We start from the raw sequence: 21,077 nt of genomic DNA on the forward strand, positions 1-21,077 counted from the left end.
CCAGAGTGTGGCTTGGGGTTACCGCTTTTGATATGGATAATTCACCCCAAGTCACACTCCGCATTACCGCTAGGGAGATTATTTTTTTCCCTCGGCCTAAAACTTAACGAACGTGTAAACAAAGATTCCTCAACTTAGGCTACATACCTATACCAATATTCGCCTCATGATAATTGACGTTCATGGATCTGTCCTGGTTGATCCATGAACGATGAACGATTGTAATGGAAGTGAAGGGGAGACAGCAAAGCTGTGTGCCACTCCGTTCAACATAGAGCAGAACGGCGCTGTATGTACAGCGCTTGTTTAGTCTTTTGTCATTGGAAATAATCATGAAAGATCCTTTCCAACAACAATTATTGAACGTGTGTACATAGTCTAAGGCTTTTCTCAAGTTATCCAGTCATTCCCAGGCTGTGAGCAATGGTAAACATTGACCTCGCACCTACATCGACCTAGAATGTAAGGGGGCAATTTTCTAAAAACTTCCAGTGAAAATGGTCAAGTTACCAATGATCAGTAATAAAAAAAGGCAATTCTGCACTAATCACTAGTGTAAGGATTTTATCAAAGATTATAAATAGCCAGAAAATAAACATAGTCCGTTTCAGCTTATTATTAAAAATAATTTTCTGATATAGAGATGAGGACATTTTAATACTGTAATTTTTAGCAGGGTGTTCCAGGAAGCTAGCAATTTTATGAGTTTCTCCAGGGCAAAACAGTTGCGAAAGGGTGCTCTATACTAAAACCTAACAATAACACTGGGGAACAATTTTAAACAATTTTTTTGTTGACTTCAATATTTAGGTCTATTTACACTAAAATAGGTATGCTGATTCTGAAAGTACAGTTAGTTTCCTGTCAGGTTTCATTATCACGTCAGTTTGTTTTTCTACCGCTTATAATAACGTGAGTACTGTTGCGTGGATTTGTAGTGGCTCTTCAGTTACACACAAGACAGTGTGGTCAGAGGTTGTGCGCTGCCCTACGTAGTAAATAGGCAAAATTTATTTTTCTACTTACACACGTATTTCCTTTCTTTTAGATCATGTCTGGCTCTGCTGTTTCTCATCCTAAGTGTCTAAACAACCCTGATTCATTATTGTTCTATCTGTGGCAGTTTCACCATTCCCAGTCAGCACATTTGTAGAGCAAGCCTATTTGGCATATTTCAAAGTTAAACTTGGTTTTCAAGATAAGTCTTGGGCCCCTCATAAGGTGTGCAAACTTACAGATGTGGACAAAGGGAACACGTCATAAGATGTCATTTGGTATACCTATGGTTTGGCGAGAGCCAGGAGATCATTTCAGTGAGTAATACTTTTGTATAGTGAAAACTTCAGGTTATAACAAGAAAAATAAATGTAACAGAGTATTACTAGTCATTCAAAGCCATTGTCAAGGACTTTCTTGGAAACACAAGAGCAAATAATTACACAGAAATTGTCCAGAAAGTCTTGGAGAGCTACAAAATGCTTGGGTGCAATATGAGCATCAAGGTGTATTTTCTGCATAGCCATCTTTCTATCTTCTCGGAAAAACCTTAGTGCAGTCAGTGATGAGACAGGTGTATGATTTCACCAAGATTTGAAGGTCATGGAACGACAGTATCTGGGTAGATGGGATGTACATATGATGGCTGACTATTGTTGGAGCATCTGGTGGGATTTTCCCAACACTGAACACTCCAAGAAAAGCTATAGGCGTAAATTTTTACCTTAACCGCTTACCCGACTAATTTTCAAATGTTTTACTGTAAAAAAAAAATAAAAAAATGTCAAAGTAACAATAAATCCTTCGGATGAACAAAAGAAGTTTAAATATACAATACATTCAAGTTATTTCATTATTTTTTCATTGTATGTAGAAATTTGTATGTTTTTTGACAAAAATGGAGGGTACCCTGTATCATAAAATCTGGATTAAATAGCAAGAATTTTGGATGGCATTTTCAATACAGGGACTGCATTACACTGTTTGGCCACTAATGTTTTCATGGAGTTGTTCAGTAGAAACAGTTGTTAGGTCTTGCTTGCTAAACTAAATACATGTTGAGGCCTCCCTGCTGCCTGCCCCCTGGAACTGTGCCAGAAGTCCGCAGTGCTGCGAGATGAAGACTGGCCTGTGTGTGGAGGTAAGTATAACTTTTAAAAAAAAAATCTGGAATCTTCGAAAATCTGGCAGACCTCAGGTCCAGAGGTTGCTGGATTTTTGATTGTCAACCTGTACTTAAATTGTACTTTTGATTGTCAAACTGTATTAAATGTGTTTGAAAAAAAGGTTTGGGCTTTTAGCAGGTATACAATTAGAACCAAAACAAGACACAATAATTCACACAACCGAGTCTGGCGCGTTACAAACAACCAGTGCATTAAAGAAATAAGTAGTTTTTTACTCTCTCCACCCCATTAGCTAACCATCTGCCAAATTTGAACTTTTAAAGAAAACAACCAAGCAAAACTGTTATTTATAAAAACTTCACATCTGTCTGTTAAGAGGTGCAAAATAAACATGATCATTAAAATCTAAATGAAACAAATGACTGCTTTTGGCTGCTTTCAAACTGTACAGACCAAAAGACCGTTGAAAAAAGCATGGATGGACAAAGCCAGTGATTCATTATGATGACACCAGAAATGCCCTGAGCAATGAATCTTATGTAACATTATCTTTGTTTCCACTTTATTTTAAAGTTGTGTACATAACACATTAATTATGTGTAGAAAATATGTTTTGAAGACACAGGCACCAGCACAATTAGGATGCTGACTGCAATATGGCTCCTGGGCAAGTACAAAATGACACCTAGTTGGAAAATGATCAGGTGTACTATTAACTGAATCACAACAGCAGCCAAAAAAAGTACACGTTTAACTAGGGCTAGACTGAAAACACAATACAAGTCAACTGCACAAAGAAACATTGAAAGCAAGTGGAATTTATACACCTTGAAACTTTTCTATGATGTATTGAGCTGTTCTTGGAAAATGATAAATAAAACCCTTTGTTACTCTTTTTACGTGCATTCACCCCACCCCTGCATGAAAAAAAAAAAAAAATAAGACTACAACAAGCTATAAGCAGCATGTTCTCCAGATAGACACATGCATAATCATGGCATACATATACTCAATCATTCGTCATCCTCCAGTCTTCCTGAAAGCCTGCTCAGTAACCAAGCTCTTATTCCTTTGTAAACTGCCCCACTTTATGCTTTTTTTTTATGCTTGTCAGACTAATGTCGTACTACAAAAATAAAAACTGTCCCAATATTATTTAAAAAATATTCAAACTAATTCTGCAGTACTGGATTTTTTACAAGCAGATAAAACTACAGCTGCATGATGAATGGTCACTTACAAAGTTGGTCTGTGAAGCCATCAACTCCAAGACACCTTAACAAAGTTTAAAACATATTCCCTCTCCAACTCTCAAAAAAAAAAAAAAAAATGAAGAGTGGAGCCCTTCTCTTAGTGTAAACATGACTGCATGATGTGGACACTTCCTGATGGCTGACCAGTCATGTGTGCAGTTATTTGGAGAACCCTCACTCAAATCACAGATCGACTGCTCTCCAGGATTAGACGAGGGGCTATGCCATTACAAGGAGTACTCTGTGGTGCTATATTAGTGGTCCCCCGCACCTATTGGATGAGTTAGAGGCAGGTGGGTTAGTTTGGCTCACATTATGTTTATTGTAAAAATGTATGTATAAAATTAGGGGGGGGAAAAGAATAGCAAATAATTAGGAAGAAAGACAAAGTCACAAAAACTAAGAACAAAATTAGAAAAAGCTCCCTAAAACTTGAAGGTCTCATTTTATGGTTAAATGGTAATCCTAAAGAAGGACTAAACCCACTATACTCACCTGTCCCTCTTCTATCCCAGGGTGCTGTCATCTTCTTCCTTCTACTTGCATTATGCAGAAGAGAGAGAGGTTGCCTTTCCCTTTCTACAATAATGCCCCCCTTCCTGATGGAACATTATTAAAAGTGGAACTTAAGTTTCATTTCAAGCTGAAATTGGGAATCTCATGACCAAAACCATGAAGCCAAAACCATAATAGCTAAAGTTATGTAAAGGAGTTTAGAATGCCCCCAAGATATAAAACCTTCTAAGAAGGTAATAAGTTCCAAGTACCTGGGGGCTGTTACTAGTAAAAGGACAAAGAGATATACAGTAAGAAATGCACAAACCAGACCGTGTAAGGCTTTTTGATTTTCTTCAGGGAAGAAGGAAATAGGTTAAAAACTCAAGTTGGCAAAGCAAATGCATCCTCTTTACAGGAAATTATTTGGATGACACAGGTTTGACAGTTTGGGCATTTAACAAAATAAATGAGCACAGACAGACTGCCCAACCTGGATTGAAAGAACAAAACAGCGTCTAAGAAAAATGGAAGCAAAATATCTAAAAGAACAGGGGGCCAGTCTGCAAACCAACAGTAAAGCTATACTTTCATGACTGGTTGCAGTTGAAGTTACAAGTTTCAATAAAAGTAGAAGTCTTTAAAAGTCACTTTATAACCTCTTCATAGATTTTACACTGACAAACCATATGTTTTGCATATCCACTTTACTTGTATGCAGGGCAATGTTCACACACAGATTTCACTGGGGAACACATTTGTTGTTGAGTTAGTCTTAAACTTGTTTTTTACTAATTTTTGGGTGTTGAATCCAGAAATGACCCCAGTTTTTTGCTATCACATCCAGTTTTTACGATACAGGGTACCCTACATAGATACAATGAAAAAATAATGAAATAACTTGAATGTACTGTTTATTTAAATTTCTTTTGTTCATACAAAGGATTTATTGTTACTCTAGTAAAAAATGTTTACAGTAAAGCATTTGAAAATTAATCGGGTAAGCGGTTAAGGTAAAAATTTCCTGGAGTGTTCAGTGTTAGGACAGTCCCTCCAGATGCTCCAACAATAGTCAGCCATCATATGTATATCCCATCTACCCAGATACCATCCTTCCATGACCTTCAAATCTTGGTGGAATCGTTCACCTTACTCATCACTGACTGCACCAAGGTTTTCCGGGAAGTTAGAAAGATGCTATGCACAAAATGCACCTTGACGCTCATACTGCAGTCAAGCATTTTGTAGCTCTCCAAGAGTTTCTGGACAATTTTTGTGTAATTATTTGCTCGTGTGTTTCCAAGAAAGTACTTGACAATGGCTTTGAATGATAACCAAGCATTCTTTTCAACTTCTGACATTGTCCTGATGAAATGTTCAGCTTTGTGAAGCTGCCCAATCTGTGGACCATCAAACACACCGCCTTTATTTTTTCAAATGACAGACTAGAAAATGCCAAAATGAGGTACTAGAAACAGTCTCCTTCAGTTGGCAAAGCTTTAACAAACTGCTTCATCAGACCCAGTTTCATGTTCAGAGGCAGGAATATATTATTCTTTCTATTAACAAGTGGCTCACGTAGAATGTTTGGATCACCTGGTTTTAGGGCCGATCTTGGAGGCCAATTCCTTTCCACCCAATGCCTCTCACAAGCTCTGCTGTGCAACATGCACAGATAACAGGGATACTTGGTGTATCCGCGTTGCTGACCAAGAAGGAAGCATACCATTTTAAGGTCAACACAGATGACCCAATTGTGTTGGTGATATTGCAACAACTCAATGACTCTCTTTATGTCTGCATATTCATCACAAGGCGAAACTGAATGGCCAGTTGGTACTGAACCAAATATATTGCTATTGTGAAGGAGGACACACTTTAAGCTCTGCTTTGAGCTATCGATGAATAGTTGCCATTCAGTTGAGTTATAGATTGGAATTTCCAATTCCACCAGTAAACCAGGTATGTTATGGCAATCCACAAAGCCATTCTTCAATTTCAAACTCTTCATCATTGTTGTCACCTAGTTCATCACCATAATCATGTTCTTCAAGAGAGGGTAGTGTAACGAAAACCGGCACTGGCAATTCATCTGAATGAGCCACGGGACGTATAGCCGATGGTAGACTCGGATACTCTATGTTACATTTATTTTTCTTGTTGTATCCTGAAGTATTCACTATACAAAAGTAACAGTCACTGAAATGATCTCCTGGCTCTCGCCAAACCATAGGCATACTAAATGGCATCTTTCCACGTAATCCCTTTGTCCACATCCGTAAACCCTCAACACACTGCTTGCCCACCTTATAAGGGGCCCAAGACTTATCTTGATCATCAAGATTAACTTTGAAATATGCCAAAATGGCTTACTCTTAAAATGTGCTGATGCTCGCCCTTTGACTGGAAATGGTGAACTGCCACAGATATACCGGATTAAATTAGGGTTGTTTAGGCACTTACAACCAGAAACAGAAGACATGATCTGAAAGAAAGGAAATACGTGTGTAAGTAGAAAAATAAATTTTGCTTATTCACTACGTAAAGCAGTGCACAACCTCTGACCACACTGTCTTGCGTGTAAATGAAAAGCCTATTCAAATCCACGCTACAGTAATCGCAATAATAGAAGTGGTAGAGAAAAAAACTGATGTGATAGAAGAAAACTAACTGCACTTTAAGAATCAGCGTACCTCTTTTAGTGTAAATAAGCTTAAAAATTGAAGTCAACAAAAAATGTGTTCAAAATTGTTCCCCAGTGTTATTTAACTTTTGATATCACAACTCAAGTAAGTCACAAGTTTACACACAGGTTTTAAATATTTGGTAGCATTGCCTTTAAATTGTTTAACTTCCTATAATAAATTGTTAGATTTTGACACATTCCTCCAAATTCTGGGTATAACAGGTTCATAGAACTCAACCTTTTTGGATACACTTTAGTTCTTCCCTCACATTTTCAATTAAATTGAGATCAGGGCTTTGTAGTCCTTAAGCCATTTTGCAACAACTTTGCAGAATGTTCAGAGTTATTACCAATTTGTGTCTGAGCTTCAACTTTCTTGATGAGCTTTTGAGATGTTACTGTAGTATATCTACATATTGTTCCTTATTGTTCCTTCTTTATGATGACATCTATTTATTACTGAATATTTCACATATGATTGGAGCTTTATATCTATGTGTAGGTTGGTAAATATTAAAGTGAACTTTATGCAGTTCTAAGCTAATTATAAATAACCCATTAGCTGAGCAGTACATTTCTACAATTCATGCACACTGCTCCATTTTATTGAAAACTTTGGTAGCACAAAAAAATACCAGCTGACATCACAGACATGACTCCAACTCAAACCATGCTTTGTGCTGACAAAACACAACATTTTGAGTGGTGTCAGCAATTGCTAAATATGATCAATGAAATAAACTAAACAGTCAAGCCGGAGCATAACTTTGTTTATCACAATGTAGTACACAGGTTAGTGCACAAACCTAGCACTCTTCTAAAATAGTACAGTAGATACTGACCAGTTAAACCATGAAAGCAAAACTAGAAATATTTGCAAAAGGCATTAAGGATTTGTTTTTCTCTAAATATAAACTAATGGTAACTGAAATGCAAAATGTACTTGAAGAGTTCAGATACTGGAAAACCTATAATTCTGTTTAGACAAGACATGTTTATAGTTGTTAAATTCCCAGCTAATTAAAATATAAAATAGGCAATGTTGTGGTCTAAGCAAACAGCTCAGCATATCTGACCACAAACCTACAAAGCTTCCAGGGAACTCAAGACAAGAAGAAAGGCAGTGGAATACATATTCCAAGTTTTGTGCCAGGCTGTGTTGTGGGGACAGTGTTTATAGTACAGAATGAGTATATAAACTGTAAGGCCTAACCTCTCAGTTTATACTGGCATAGGGATAATTTCAAAGTTACAACATGTTTAACAAACAAACTAGTTGGAGCAGTCTAACAGGTACTTTAACAGGCTAGTCTCTAATGTTTAATAGGAGGTCATTGCTTAACAACAAATTATTGCTGCTACCTAAAAGTTTTCGAGCTAGCTGCACACCTCACAGTACTTGGAGAGCTGAAAGATTAGAATGTAATCACAGATACAGGTTACCATAGATACTAAACATGAGTTCGATGTAAAAGCATAATCCACCAGCAAAATATAGAAAGCAGCCTTTGCTCCAGCAGAAATGAGAAGGCACACAGGACCCACACTGCCAAACAATCCTTATCCAAGTAGGCAACAATAGGTCTGAATATAGTTTTCAACTCTCCCCCCTCATCTCCAAGACAGATACCAAACCATAGACATGCCAGCTAAACATAAGATAAAGCAGATGTTGTTTTTTAACTGTCACAGATGAAGGATATAACTTTCAGAACTTTAAGAAATAGCTACTTTAATGTATTTTACATGAACTCATTTTAGCCACGATGCAGACTGCAAAACACTGTTAGTATTTAAAGCATATTCACTGAGTGATCCAAGGTGTGTGGTGTTTGTGCTCTTCTTAGATTTTGCATGAGGCATACAAAATTTGGTTTATTACCTGCTATACAAGCTTAACCTTATACCTGCTATACTGTTGTTTTAAAATAGAAGTGCAAACTTCTGCTGTGCAGTACAACTAATTTAAGAGCCAGTACAGAGACCTATTTTGTGCTACCAAAGTACCTATATTAAGGGGGAAATCTAAATGAAACTGAAGTAGACCTGTTTGGGTACATCCCATTTCAATGTGTTGTAACATGAGAATGTCCATCTAGATGTATATGTGGGATACAGGCAAATGCTTTGCATTGAAACCTCTTGGGGCAAAATCATTAGAAAAAGACACTGTTTTTTTATTATCTGCTCAAACACAAGACCATGGCAAAGTATAGGCAGATACAGACTGTATGTCTATCTTTAGGATTTTAAATTGCTAGGAAAAGGTCCTTTAGCACTCAAGGGAACACTGCCCCCTCCCCCAATGAGCTGTAAACCACCAGTAGCATAAGTGTTACTTCCTGTCCATTTTGCTCCTCTTGGCCCATGTGATGTTTGTACAGAGCTTACAGGTTGTAATGCCTCTGACTGATAATCTCCAAGATATACAGGTTTTGGTGGTGACACTACTTTACTGCTCTCCATAATGGCTCCCATTAAACATAAAAATGAAAAACACATCATTGATGAGGGCATCATTCATTATCTTCAGTTGATGAATCTGACTACTGGAGGCCTACATAACCTTCACCAACATTTAGCCATTTGTGTAGAGTGTCAAATATCATTTTTCTTCTATGGGGTTTCTCCTTTTGATTACTAAACATGGAAAAGCCAGATCTAAACTCCCTTTTCAAAAAAATGGAAATTGTATGTAAAACACATTAAAGACACCATTACTAACTCTTCATTTGAAATGTCTATTATACATTCAGTGAAAAGATTAAAGAACAACATTTTCAGATGCAGATTTTTTTTGGGGGGGTTAGTCTTTAGCCTTCCATTGAAAGGGTTGTTTTGTTACACAGTACCAGGATATGTTTGTCACAGATCAGCATGCTAGTCAGCTGCTCCAAAATTCTGCTGTACTTTCTGCCTGAGCCTGAACCTAATCCGTGCAGGTGTCAAACATAAAAAAGAAAGGTTTTTTCTTCCAAATTAAAGGAAGACATACAGAACAAAACCACAATTTCAATTTCAATAAAAACTCAAACCTTTCCAACCAAAAAGTTCTTCACCATTCACAATAATTGTTCTTCCTATATTGCTACTGACATAATTTAAAGTGCATCCATACTCATAGTGTTTTTTTCTCCAGATAAAATGGGGGGGGGGGGGGGGGGCGTATGAACTTCTGTCAGGTCTTAGCAGGGAAAACACAAATCACAAAATACAGTTCCAACAAACTCCCCAGATAGATAAGCAAATATGTGCTGCACAACAATGGTGACACTTTATCAATCACGTTAGCCATTTGAACTGTGAGTACTGACAATTCTACACAGGTTTTACCAGGTCTCTGTAAGATTTTCTTTTACTTTGTATTCTGGTGACATTATCTTACTATCCATCCAACAAAACATCCAATTGTAGTAAAATAGGACATAAGTTCTAGTTTCTTCTCGCTCAACCAAAAAATCTTTTTTTTTTTTTTTGTTAATTTCCATTACATGGTAAGTTTAGGGGAATAGCCATTAACAAAAAAAGTGATAACATTGTTCAAGCTCTTTTTTCTGCTAACAAAAAGTGAAAATTGAATTTCTGGCAAGATAGGCAGTTGTGTGCTTGCTAGAAAAAAAAACTAAGACAGCCACTACACTAAGGTCTAGTAAGCTTCAATATATCACATTTCTGCTTTTGGATTTAACGCGCTTCCATTTCAAAACTTGGTCTGCAACTACACCAATATTACCAGCTTCATTCAGAGAATACTGTACTTAATGATAAATAAAAAGTTGGTGAATTTGTGCCCTTCATGTGTAAGAGTGGCTGGAACAATGCCTGCAAGTAGCTCCACAATCTAGTAAACTATATTTTGTAGGATCAGGAAGTAGGCTGGGGGCAAAAGGGGCAATAACACTCTACATTACAGATGTTACAAGAAGAATACATGGAGTGCCCGCTTTTTTTTTTTTTTTTTTTTTTGGTGCATTTGGTATATATTTCTCTTAGAAATTAGATTTAACATTAGATAGTGTTAAATGTTAGTCCAGACCAAGAAAGAAATGACCATAGCCATAAAAACGTATATATGCTTTTGAAAATGGCCTCTGAAGGTTAACACAGTTAACAAAAGCAGTAACCAGAACTGTGATTTTGGAATGTTGACAAGCAACATTGTATGCAGTGAGGATGCTGCAAATCCTTTACCTTTAGCAGGTCTGTTTCCACCACTGGTGGTTTTTGCTCTGGATTACTGTACAGTATGTAGCCTGACCACTGGTCACAAACTATTACAAATGTGAAACTTCTGGACTTTTGTAAGAACAGTATTACTGTATTATTTATTGGAACTATTATATGTCTAACACAATAGGTATCTGTGCACTTTCTTGTGTTATTGTACTTATCTGGGGACCATCTCCATCACTTGTGTAAATGCTACATTGATGCTTTTTGTCCATTTTGAATGGGAACTTCTGAACCTGTTATCGCCCAGTAACTTGGGAACTTAGGTGCATGTTATCTCCATTGTTTTGCCTCTGCTAACCTGGAAAACATTCTAGCATGCAGGAAAAAGTAGAGCACATTATTGCTTTTACACAAGAAGGTAAATGTAGATGTGTACCATCTTTGCCACAGCATAAAAAAACATTTTTAGGTAAATGTGAGTCATTAAAACGTCCAAATTTATTGCTGTTGACTAGAGAACAAATATGAAAGAACAACAAGGAATGTGCAGAATAAATGAGGAATGTACCTGCTTGGGCTAAATCTGTTCCTATACAGATAAATGTATAGTACAAGAGAACAACTTTTCTTTTTGTGAACACACACACACATATTGAGGACAACTTGTTTGAATCCATTTAAATAAATGGAAATTAATGAAAAACATATTAACACAATAAAGAACAGAGTGTTCAGGATATCAAATGAAAGTTTTCAAGGCAACATCATTCAGTTCTAGATAAAATGTGGGCTGCTTGTCCAGTTCCCTTGAAGGGAGTTTTGCACACACTTGAGAATATGAAATTCAATATAGAAAGTAATATAATAAGCTGAGTCACTAATAGGCACAGGGGAAACGAGCAATAAATAGTAGTTTGAAAACTGCATGGATTCACAAAACTTTCTAAGAGGGATAAATGAGGACAAAATCTCTGACTATCCGCAAGGTAGTACACGCGCTACAGTAAACTTGTGCTCATAGACAAAACACATGCCACCAATATGCTTGTGGCTCTAAGATAAAAATGGCAACCTTTTGCTCTTAAGCTTTAAATGTTTTATGGGATTGCAGGCAACTACGTCCTTCTGCAGGCCACCAGGTCAGGTAACCCTAACTTTATGTTTTCCACTCTTTTCTGCTTCTTTCCAGACCACAACAACTCTGTACTGGCCATCTCTTTTAAGTCTTTGTTAATGTAATCCTTATTTATTTGCCTGCATTACCTTAAGGTATTGGTCATGTATTATAAGCAGTGGCACCAACACAAGCATTCCCTCCTACTTACACTGAAACTAGACCAGAAACACTGACAACTCACCTTAACTCTGTAGGGGAGAATTACTACAACACCTCTAGAAGGAGAAAGAATCTTAGCCATACCATGTACAATGGCACCTCTCAAATGGGAAAAACCCACCAATTCGCAAACAGAAAATGAATCGCTTTAAAAAAAAAAACTGATATATACAGCATACATAATAAATAGGTCTCCAAAGTTACTATGACAAAAATGAGGATGTTGCAAAGAGAAAGTTGATGTCTTGAAAAGTGTCCAAAGGGGCTAAATCACCAATACAAGAAAAGCCAGCAATTAAAAATAAAGTTACAGGGCAAAGACAGAAAAATAAAATAATAAAATAATGTTTGGGAGAATAAGTAGTAGAAATTGTGGATCCAATAAGAGAACACATTTGGCAAGAAGTCCACTGAATGTCATTCTCAAGTTCTTGTGGAAGTTCATTCCATTGTGGGAAAGATAAAAGATGCAGTCTGGAACAGTGAGCACCCAGCTATTATATCAACACTAATGTACACAGCCCCATCTATTAGCTTCAGCTCTTTTAAAACCTCAACAGCTGGACACAATTTCTACAACATCAGGGAGCGCACAAGAGGCTGGCACTTCATGTAAGCACTTATAACCTACACAATACCTTATATCTTAAGAGCTTTAATAACTTTCCATTTTCTAATATTTAAGCTAAAAGCTACCAGGGTTACCAGGATAAAAAGTTATATCAATGAAAGTCCTTCTATAAGGCTTGCCTTGGTAAAAAAAAAAGAAAAAAAAAAGGTCTCATAGTCTGCTACTCCATGAAGCTTTTAATGAAAAGAAAGGTATTTTAACCCTGTTTTTAAGATAAGTATGCAGTGATCAAATGCAAGGACTCAAGGTCACAAAATGTATATTATTCAAGGGGACAGGAAACTTAATGGCATGCTATAAAGAGGTACAGTACAGTTCACTAAAGGCCACACAAAAAGAAAAACACACACACAACATGAGTAGCTAAAGGTAAGGCAATATTTTTGTTAATACAACATATTGCTTAAAAGTTTCGAGATACACAATTCTTGAATACTTCGCATCATATGAAGCTCAATGTGTTCAGCAGACTAAATTGAGGATCTTTTGTACCATAAAATCAATTGTTCTGCATTTATTGGAGCTCACAGCTTTGTTTGTAGATCATCACCTATTAGGGCATATTACCAGTAAGTGAGGGTATAGAACCAGAGCTGTATTCTTCAACAAACAGAAGAAAAAACAACCCAAAAATAGGTATATGGTAAAAGAATATGGTGGAAACACCACAAGTTTTGTTTTTACATATGTCAAGTAAGTGGAATGGTGGGGACCTAAAACAGACTGAAAGGGGTCAAATAGGATGTTAGTAGAAAGATTGCTGAAAATGCTAAGAAGTGTTTAAGACATTTGGTAGGGGATCATGGTCAGACCACATAACTTTACACATGTGGAATTGGGAGTGATATTGACAATGCTTTTAAGGCAGAAAATCAGAAATTGGTCTATTAGGTAACAGGGAACAACAAGGTGGTCTCTGCTCCATGTAGTTAGCTTTCTAAAGACAAATACAGCAGCTTACCAGGAAATTAAATCTGTGTATCCTTCATTAGGAAAAGGGCTTTTTTTATATTTAAAGTTGCTCTTTTTTAGGACAGAGTATCAATTTAAACAAACTTCAAGGAGTCATTTTTCATAGAAAATATTACCAAGCAGAAATAATCACATAGAAAAAGTAAGGAAATATAATGCAAAGCGTAAATATGAAAGACTTTCTCAGAATTACAAAAAATTTTAAATAAAATCTATAACAAGAGAACAGAATTTTTGTAAACAATACAATTTAAAACGTAAAAGGTCAATGCTTTTTCTTCTGACAAAACACAAATCTGCTCAGTAACTCCCACAAAAACAAAATAGAAGGATAACCAATACTGAAAAACAGATCCATCTAATTACAGCATACCTGGAAAGCTAATGGATTAACCTCACTGTAGAGATGTCAGCAGGAACTAGCCAAGGGCCTGGGAAACACTCAATTTTGTCTCTCCGATTTAATTATAACTTTGTTACAATATAAGAGATAGTATCTGGTATATAGTCAATTAAAAAAAAAAAAAGTAATTTCCAAACCTAACAATTTTCTAAGTCAATACTGGTCAGTAAGAGCAGTATAAATAGCAGACTTGCAATGTTCAATATAACAGATCTAAAAACACTCCACACAGAATGCAGACGCTGTGCTGATAAGTTGTACGGACATGCCTAAAATTCCTTTACTAACAAATGAATTTGAACATATGAGAATTGGACTCCTCTGAACCAGTCTTTGGCTCCAGATTTAGGCATAAAGAACACTGTTCATGCATATTATGCTTTTAGGTATTCTAGGCAACTTACATCCAGCTACTTTACAAATAAATGTTCCATTTTGTGCAAAGGTTGTTTCTAGTTTGTTCCACATGTATGTACTTGTAAAACATTTGTAGTCATACCAAACAGAAAACAAAGGGATGATCTACATCCCTAGCATACAGCTTGCACAAGTTCCACCCTGACACAATACCCGGTACCACACCATGCCTTTTAATGGGATAATGTATAAAAATAGTGTTTTTAAAATGTCAGACAGGAACCCTTTGAATACATTTTTACATGTAATTAAAAGCAAACTATGCAGATTAAAAGAAAAGGGTAAACATCTTCTTTCTAAAAAGTTACTTTCTGAAAGATGCTAATGAGTTTAAGAATTGTGTGTCTTTTTCTATAAGGGAAATGTTACATATATTTTAATCCTGCATAATGTAATTTTATACTAACAATGGGCATACAATATTTTTTTTTCTGTAGCTTTATGTCTACAGAAAAAAATTACACTTACTTGATTGAGTTTCTGAAGTGGTCCTCAGCTGGGCTCTTCACAGTGCAACTGTTTAATAGCCACAAGTCCGCTTGTTCTGGACTCTCTGCAGGAAAACAAAGCATCAAATGTAAACACGTGCTTAGCATTAATAAAAACAAATAATACCTATCAGAAACATTCATAATTATAGCTAGACATTTTGAGGAAAGAAAGTTTTGTAAGGGTCCATTTAAACAAAAAGGGGTCTCTTACCAATATTTGCAGGTACAAATTTGAAAATGTGCAGAATATACCTAGCAATAAAATCACACATAATTTGTGACACTCACTTGTGTGTAAAACCCAGCTTTGAGGCCAGATTAAAGTCATGCCTAGAGGAACTTTTGGTCAAGCACCAAAAGCATGGGCATTATAATGAAAGTAAACCCCTCTTTGTGACTAGAACAGCCTTTGCTATCCGAGAAAGGCTTTCTGCAAGAGATTGGAGAGTGTATGTATTTGCGGCCAATCAGTCAAAAACATTTTTGAGGTCAAGTATGAACATTGGATAAAAAACCTGCCATAAAATCAGAGTTCCAATTAGTATTATAATTGTTCAGTAGGGGGGGGAATAGGGCTTCGTGCATGCCACTGAGGTTTCTCAAAGCTTAACTTGTCAACTCAATTGTTAACTTGTCGTAACTTGTTTCTTCATAGACCTGAATGCAGGAAATTTGGAGGGGTGTTCACAAATTATTGGCCATGTGGTGTACATTATGATATATTCCAGCTCTCCCAGCAGGAGACCTAACTTTTCTCTGCAACCATTTTCCTCCCTCATATCCCCATCCTGATTTGGACAGTGGAAGCAGTATGATTAGATCATTTTTCTTCCTCCCTTCCTCCTTCCATCAAAATGCCCTCTGCACTCTAACCACTGAGACTGTGCTGCTTCTGTTTCCCAAGTATGAGCTCAGTTGTATGAAGATTTCAAAAGGCTGTTAACCAAGACAACTGGTTTGATGAAGTGTCACACATGTCAGGATATATGGCACTTTTGAGATAACAAAAAACAAGGATCATTAGCCAAGTATTGAGGTGATCATTTGTGAACAATTAAGAATTTCTTATACTAGCCATAGAATTATGTTTAGAAAAAATACTCAATGTGGCCAGAATATTTACACCAACAAAAAAAGGTTTGATTTCTGTGTAAACCCCAGCTTGATGGAAATATGCGATTCTTCAGTTTACTGCCAATCAAACACAGATTGTATAAAGCAACATGCAAATACTATGCAAAACAGCAACTGTGTGAGTCACTTGTTGAATCAAAGGTAAATTCTTCATTTTTGACTCTGTTCACTTGTGTTCATACAGTCAGGGAAGAAAGCTTTGTAAATTAAAATTAGATGTATACAAACCTACCAAAAATGAGCAATCTATACACATTCCAAGCCTGTCAAAACAAACAAACACTTCCCTTCAAAAAAGCCACACATCTTTTCTTTGGAAAGTACAGTGTCACAGTTCATAGTTCTAGTAACAAATCATCATGTCCATAAAATTTGAACATTTAAAAGATCTGCAAACCCTGTACTTTTCTTGTAATAATTGGATTTGAAAATGTGAAATGTTTTATATAGATTTGTGTCATTTACCAGGTGTTAGAAGCAGAAAGCTCCAAACACACCAACCTACAAGTGCTCCTATACTAGTTGGTTGTGCTGAAAGTATCACCTTTGTGTTTTCTGAAACAGGACCTTACTAGAATAGATTAACATTTGGCCATTGTGAAACGAAAACTTCTGCTTATGACCTGGAACACACATGCAGATTTTAGGCTGTCTGATTTCACTTTCTGGTTTTTAGATTAGTGACACACAAAAGCATTACATTCAGAGAATCAGTATCAATCTGGGGTCCATACCAACTTTACACAAGAAAGGATTTTGCTTTATGTAAAAACTAGCTTGGCACTGCATACTACTAATGAGCCTGTAACAAACCAGAACATCCACAACCTCTCCTTATCGACTGTCCCGAGAATATATAATATATGCATGTTTTAGCTCTAAAATGCACAATTTTACATTTATCAAATCAAACCTTATTTGCCACTTGTTGTCAAGCAATGCATTCAGATCTGCTAGCAAGTTACAGACATCTTTTAAGGATAGCATTATATTACACAGCTTGGTGTCATCTGAAAACGCAAATATCATACCTTTAATCCCAAAAATTCTATAAAGTTTATAACAATGTTCAAAAGTAAGGTTCTCAACACTGACCCTTTTAGAGCACAACCAAATATCCTGGTATAAATCGCTATTTACTACACTCTGAATATGGTTTAGGCCATTTTTGAAGATCTTCACCAAATGAAGAGCCCAAGCCATACCATTATCTACAGCCATTCCATTGTCTAAGTTTGTCTACATTCTTATAAAATTAAGGATTAACTCCAGATAATTCTCTAGCTGTACACATCAAGTGTCTTGCTTAGTTTCCTCATCAGAGCTTTGTCTTCAAATAAAATTTAATCTCTCAACTTTTGAGCCCAGTCAAACACTTGTGCGATAGGAAAGGATGGATGTTTCAAAGCACTCACTCACTCTCTCTCTTTGGAGTCCATTTAACTGCCTGTATGACGTGGAGAGCAAGCAGAATAGGTCTTTGTCATTTAGGCTTTAAGTAAGCAAAAAATGGCTTCAATTTTGTCACCAGTGGTGAGTTGGGAAGGATTACTTTGCCTGGAAACCAGCTTTACTTAAACATCACATGAAAATTTTAGGATGTTTGTAGGTTAAGGGCCCATGTATGTTCTGGTGCACTGTATTACAACAAAGACTTTGATGGAGCTTTTAAGTTCTCATCAACTTTGACATAAATATTTGATACATAAACAGCTTGACAATTAAAGATTTGTAATATTTCTTGACCATTGTATGTACATCCTCCCCACACTGCACAACTACAAAGATCACACCGCTTCATTCTGCTTCAGGTTTACAAGTAGAACACTTGCTCACTGCTAATTGGACAAACATATCAAATGTCAATTTACTGCCCAGTGAGAAACTGAAGGCGGAAAGGTAAGAGCTGCACTGTTCAATAAAAAAAAAATAAAAAGTGTGTCAATTTACTGTGAATTTGCTACAGATGTGTAAACTCTAAGGGCTCTATTTATATTATAAAATAGGGAATCAGATATTCCTTCAAACATCCCCTTGTGGTAATCTTCCAGGTCCATGGGTTTCAATAGCACTAACTGATTCCCACCAGGGAATGTCTGAGGCAATGTCAGATTCCCTGTTTTATAAATAGAGCCCTAAGACTATCTGTAGAATTGTAAATCGTTTGACAAGTAAACTGTAAAGATAAACCACCTGTAATCCAGGTATTTAGAAGTGCTTGGAGTTTTGCCTATTAAACTTTTGAAAACATTGTAACATTTCTAAGGTCCAATGCAATCAACACAGAACAATGTGAATCTATTGGCAAACCCAAGATTTAACAGCCTAAAGAACCAGATTATGTTCATGCTAGCAGGAGAAGCCAACAAAATCATCTCATTTTTCATTACACAGATATGGCTTTCATTAAACAGTTGTGCAGTAAATAATTTGTTACAATCTGAAGACATTACCAGGCTATGCAAAGAGGCATATGCTGTCAATCCCTCAACAGTTTAACAACTCTGAGCAACTCTTATCAACATAATACTAGACAAGGGGGAAGTTATATTGACCTTAGCTCTACTATAGTATATTGTTATACTGTTCAAAATGTATCTGCAACTATCCACATTGTGGATAGTGCAACTATCCACATTGTGGTAGAAATTTGTATTGTATAACAGAAGCTTTGAAAACAAAATGAAGATTCATGAGGGCAACTGAAGACAATATTTTTTTTTTTTAATCCACAACAGATGAATAAACATAAATAGGCAAACAACCAACATTATACAGCTGGAAAATACAGTAATGGTAAAATTATATTTTCCCATCAGTAGTAAAATGCAAAAGCTTTGATGACCTTGAGGCTTGAGTTTTAGTTTTAATGAGTCCATAATTTTAATCCTTTTCTTCAATCAATAAGTAGCAAAAGAAACTGTCAAATGTGTTTCAGGAGTCACTAGATATCAAAACAAACCTTAAGAAAAAAGCAAAAGCACTATTTAACATGAAAGTAAACATAAACATTATACTTCAACAGGCTTCTGCCATCCCATATTCAAAGGATATATTGATCAAACAATAACTCAAAGTATGCTTTGTTTCAGATTTCCTTTTACAGTAGCAAGAACAAAATGTTGATTGCAGCAGAAACTGACTTTTTTTTGCATATTGCAGTCCTATTATGTAGTACCCAGCAGCAATCATTGATTTCTGAAGTCAAGATTCAACTCATTACTCCAGGTGCTGACATCCCACGAGACATTGGATTTAAACTCCATCTTCCAGCTTTAAGATATAAAGCATCCACCTGAGCCAGATATGTCCAAAACACTTATTAAATTGGACCTTCTAGCATTTTATTGACTTTTACAAGGTTGCCTGTGCATTTCATACAAGGGTTATCTCAAACTAAAAAGCTTATGAAACACAGAGGCCAGTTAAAATAAAAATAATAAAAAAAAAAAAAATAGTTTACAGATATTGCACAGGTTCTCCCCCAGCCACTGCTCAGTCCTCAATCCCATATCTGACACAAAAACACACACACACACACACGTGTATGTATGTATGTATGAATAAATGTATATATACACATATATAAATAAACTCAGTGTACAAGTGCTCACAGGGAACATCTCTCTAAAGCCACAGACACACTAGATTTTTGTTGTGACAAACATTGTCATTCAAAGGTGAAAATTAAAAGTTAGTACAGGTGCCTAGACAAAATTTACTGATCCACTAATGCAGATCTCAAATACCAATTGACCTCTTATGGGGAAGATCACCTCCCACTCTCGCCCCTATCAACCTTTACATAAAAAGAAAATAAAACATTTTCAGTTTTGCATCAAGTATGACAACACTCCAAGTATGACATCACATGTGTTCACAAAGTGCAAGCATACATTAGGTAAGGACAGAACAATTACCTTACCTATCTTCTGCTCCTTCCACAGGCTGGGAGGGATGGGGCAGGGAGAAGATCAATTGGAAACAAGTCCAGTCTCCAACCCAGCTTTGTTGTCTGACAGCAATGTGTACCCTACAAATACAGTTGGGTGCTTGGCTTTTTGTCTAGAGTTCAGCTTTACGTTTTATTTTTTATTTTTTTACTCTTATTTTGAAATCCCTGCAGAGAGCATAGTGCTATGTCAGGGGTCCGTCAGATACGGCCTAGCCAGTAGTTCGTTCCGGCCTAACACCCCCTTGGCCAATTCGGCCTAATGCCAGCCGGCAACCCGAGCTGCCCCCTTGCAGTTGCCGCCCCCTTGCAGTTGCTCCCCTTTTTACCGCGGCTGGCGATGATACTTCCGCAGCCGCGGTAAATAGAAAACTTCCCGAAGGTAAATCCCTCTCCTCCATATGCATTGCGGAGGAGAGGGATTTCACTTCAGGGGGCATTCCCCAATGATGGTCTGGTGTGCTCCCGCCCACCCCATAAATGGCCTAGTGGCCATAAAACGTTGCCGACCCCTGTGCTATGTAACAGACAAGTTTTAGCAAAATGTGAAGTTTAAGTAAACTTTCTGCACTATATAGTGTTAGCATGTAGTAAACAAGGAACTCTGAATGTAACATCTCTGGTTAAATGCATAATTCTTTTTTGATTTCAACGACAACCTGTGTCCTTAGCTCATGACAGGTAACATTTTCAGGAAACTTCCAAGAACCAGGTGGGATGCCATCGCTAACTTAGATGCCTAGCTCTTACTGATCTATCTGTTTCACAACCACAGACCTAAATCAAGACATGTTCTGAGTCATTCACCTAAAAAGTCAGAAGATCGGCATGACTGCCAAGCAACTAGGGTTTTTAGAAGGAAGTTAGCAACACCATACAACATGCATCAAATTGAGAGTTTCTTTTAGATCATAAACCCAAGAAATGTAATTGTTTTACATAAAAAATTTACTTGAAAGATTGTTAACACTGGCTACATGTATGGACCCATAGTAGGCAGTAAAATAAAAG

General features: G+C 36.6%; 1 protein-coding gene across 1 annotated transcript in view; it reads right to left on the reverse strand.

Moving 5' to 3' along the window:
* CDKAL1 (CDKAL1 threonylcarbamoyladenosine tRNA methylthiotransferase) overlaps positions 1-21,077 on the reverse strand; it is a gene marked incomplete in the record, with an annotated part of 329,662 nt that overhangs the window by 283,927 nt on the left and 24,658 nt on the right. Inside the window, 1 exon segment of the mRNA XM_072411623.1 lies at positions 14,958-15,042. Within this exon segment, the coding sequence (XP_072267724.1) occupies positions 14,958-15,042 (85 nt within the window).

This window comes from Pyxicephalus adspersus, chromosome 5 (genome assembly GCF_032062135.1).
Source record: "Pyxicephalus adspersus chromosome 5, UCB_Pads_2.0, whole genome shotgun sequence".
Taxonomy (NCBI): domain Eukaryota; kingdom Metazoa; phylum Chordata; class Amphibia; order Anura; family Pyxicephalidae; genus Pyxicephalus; species Pyxicephalus adspersus.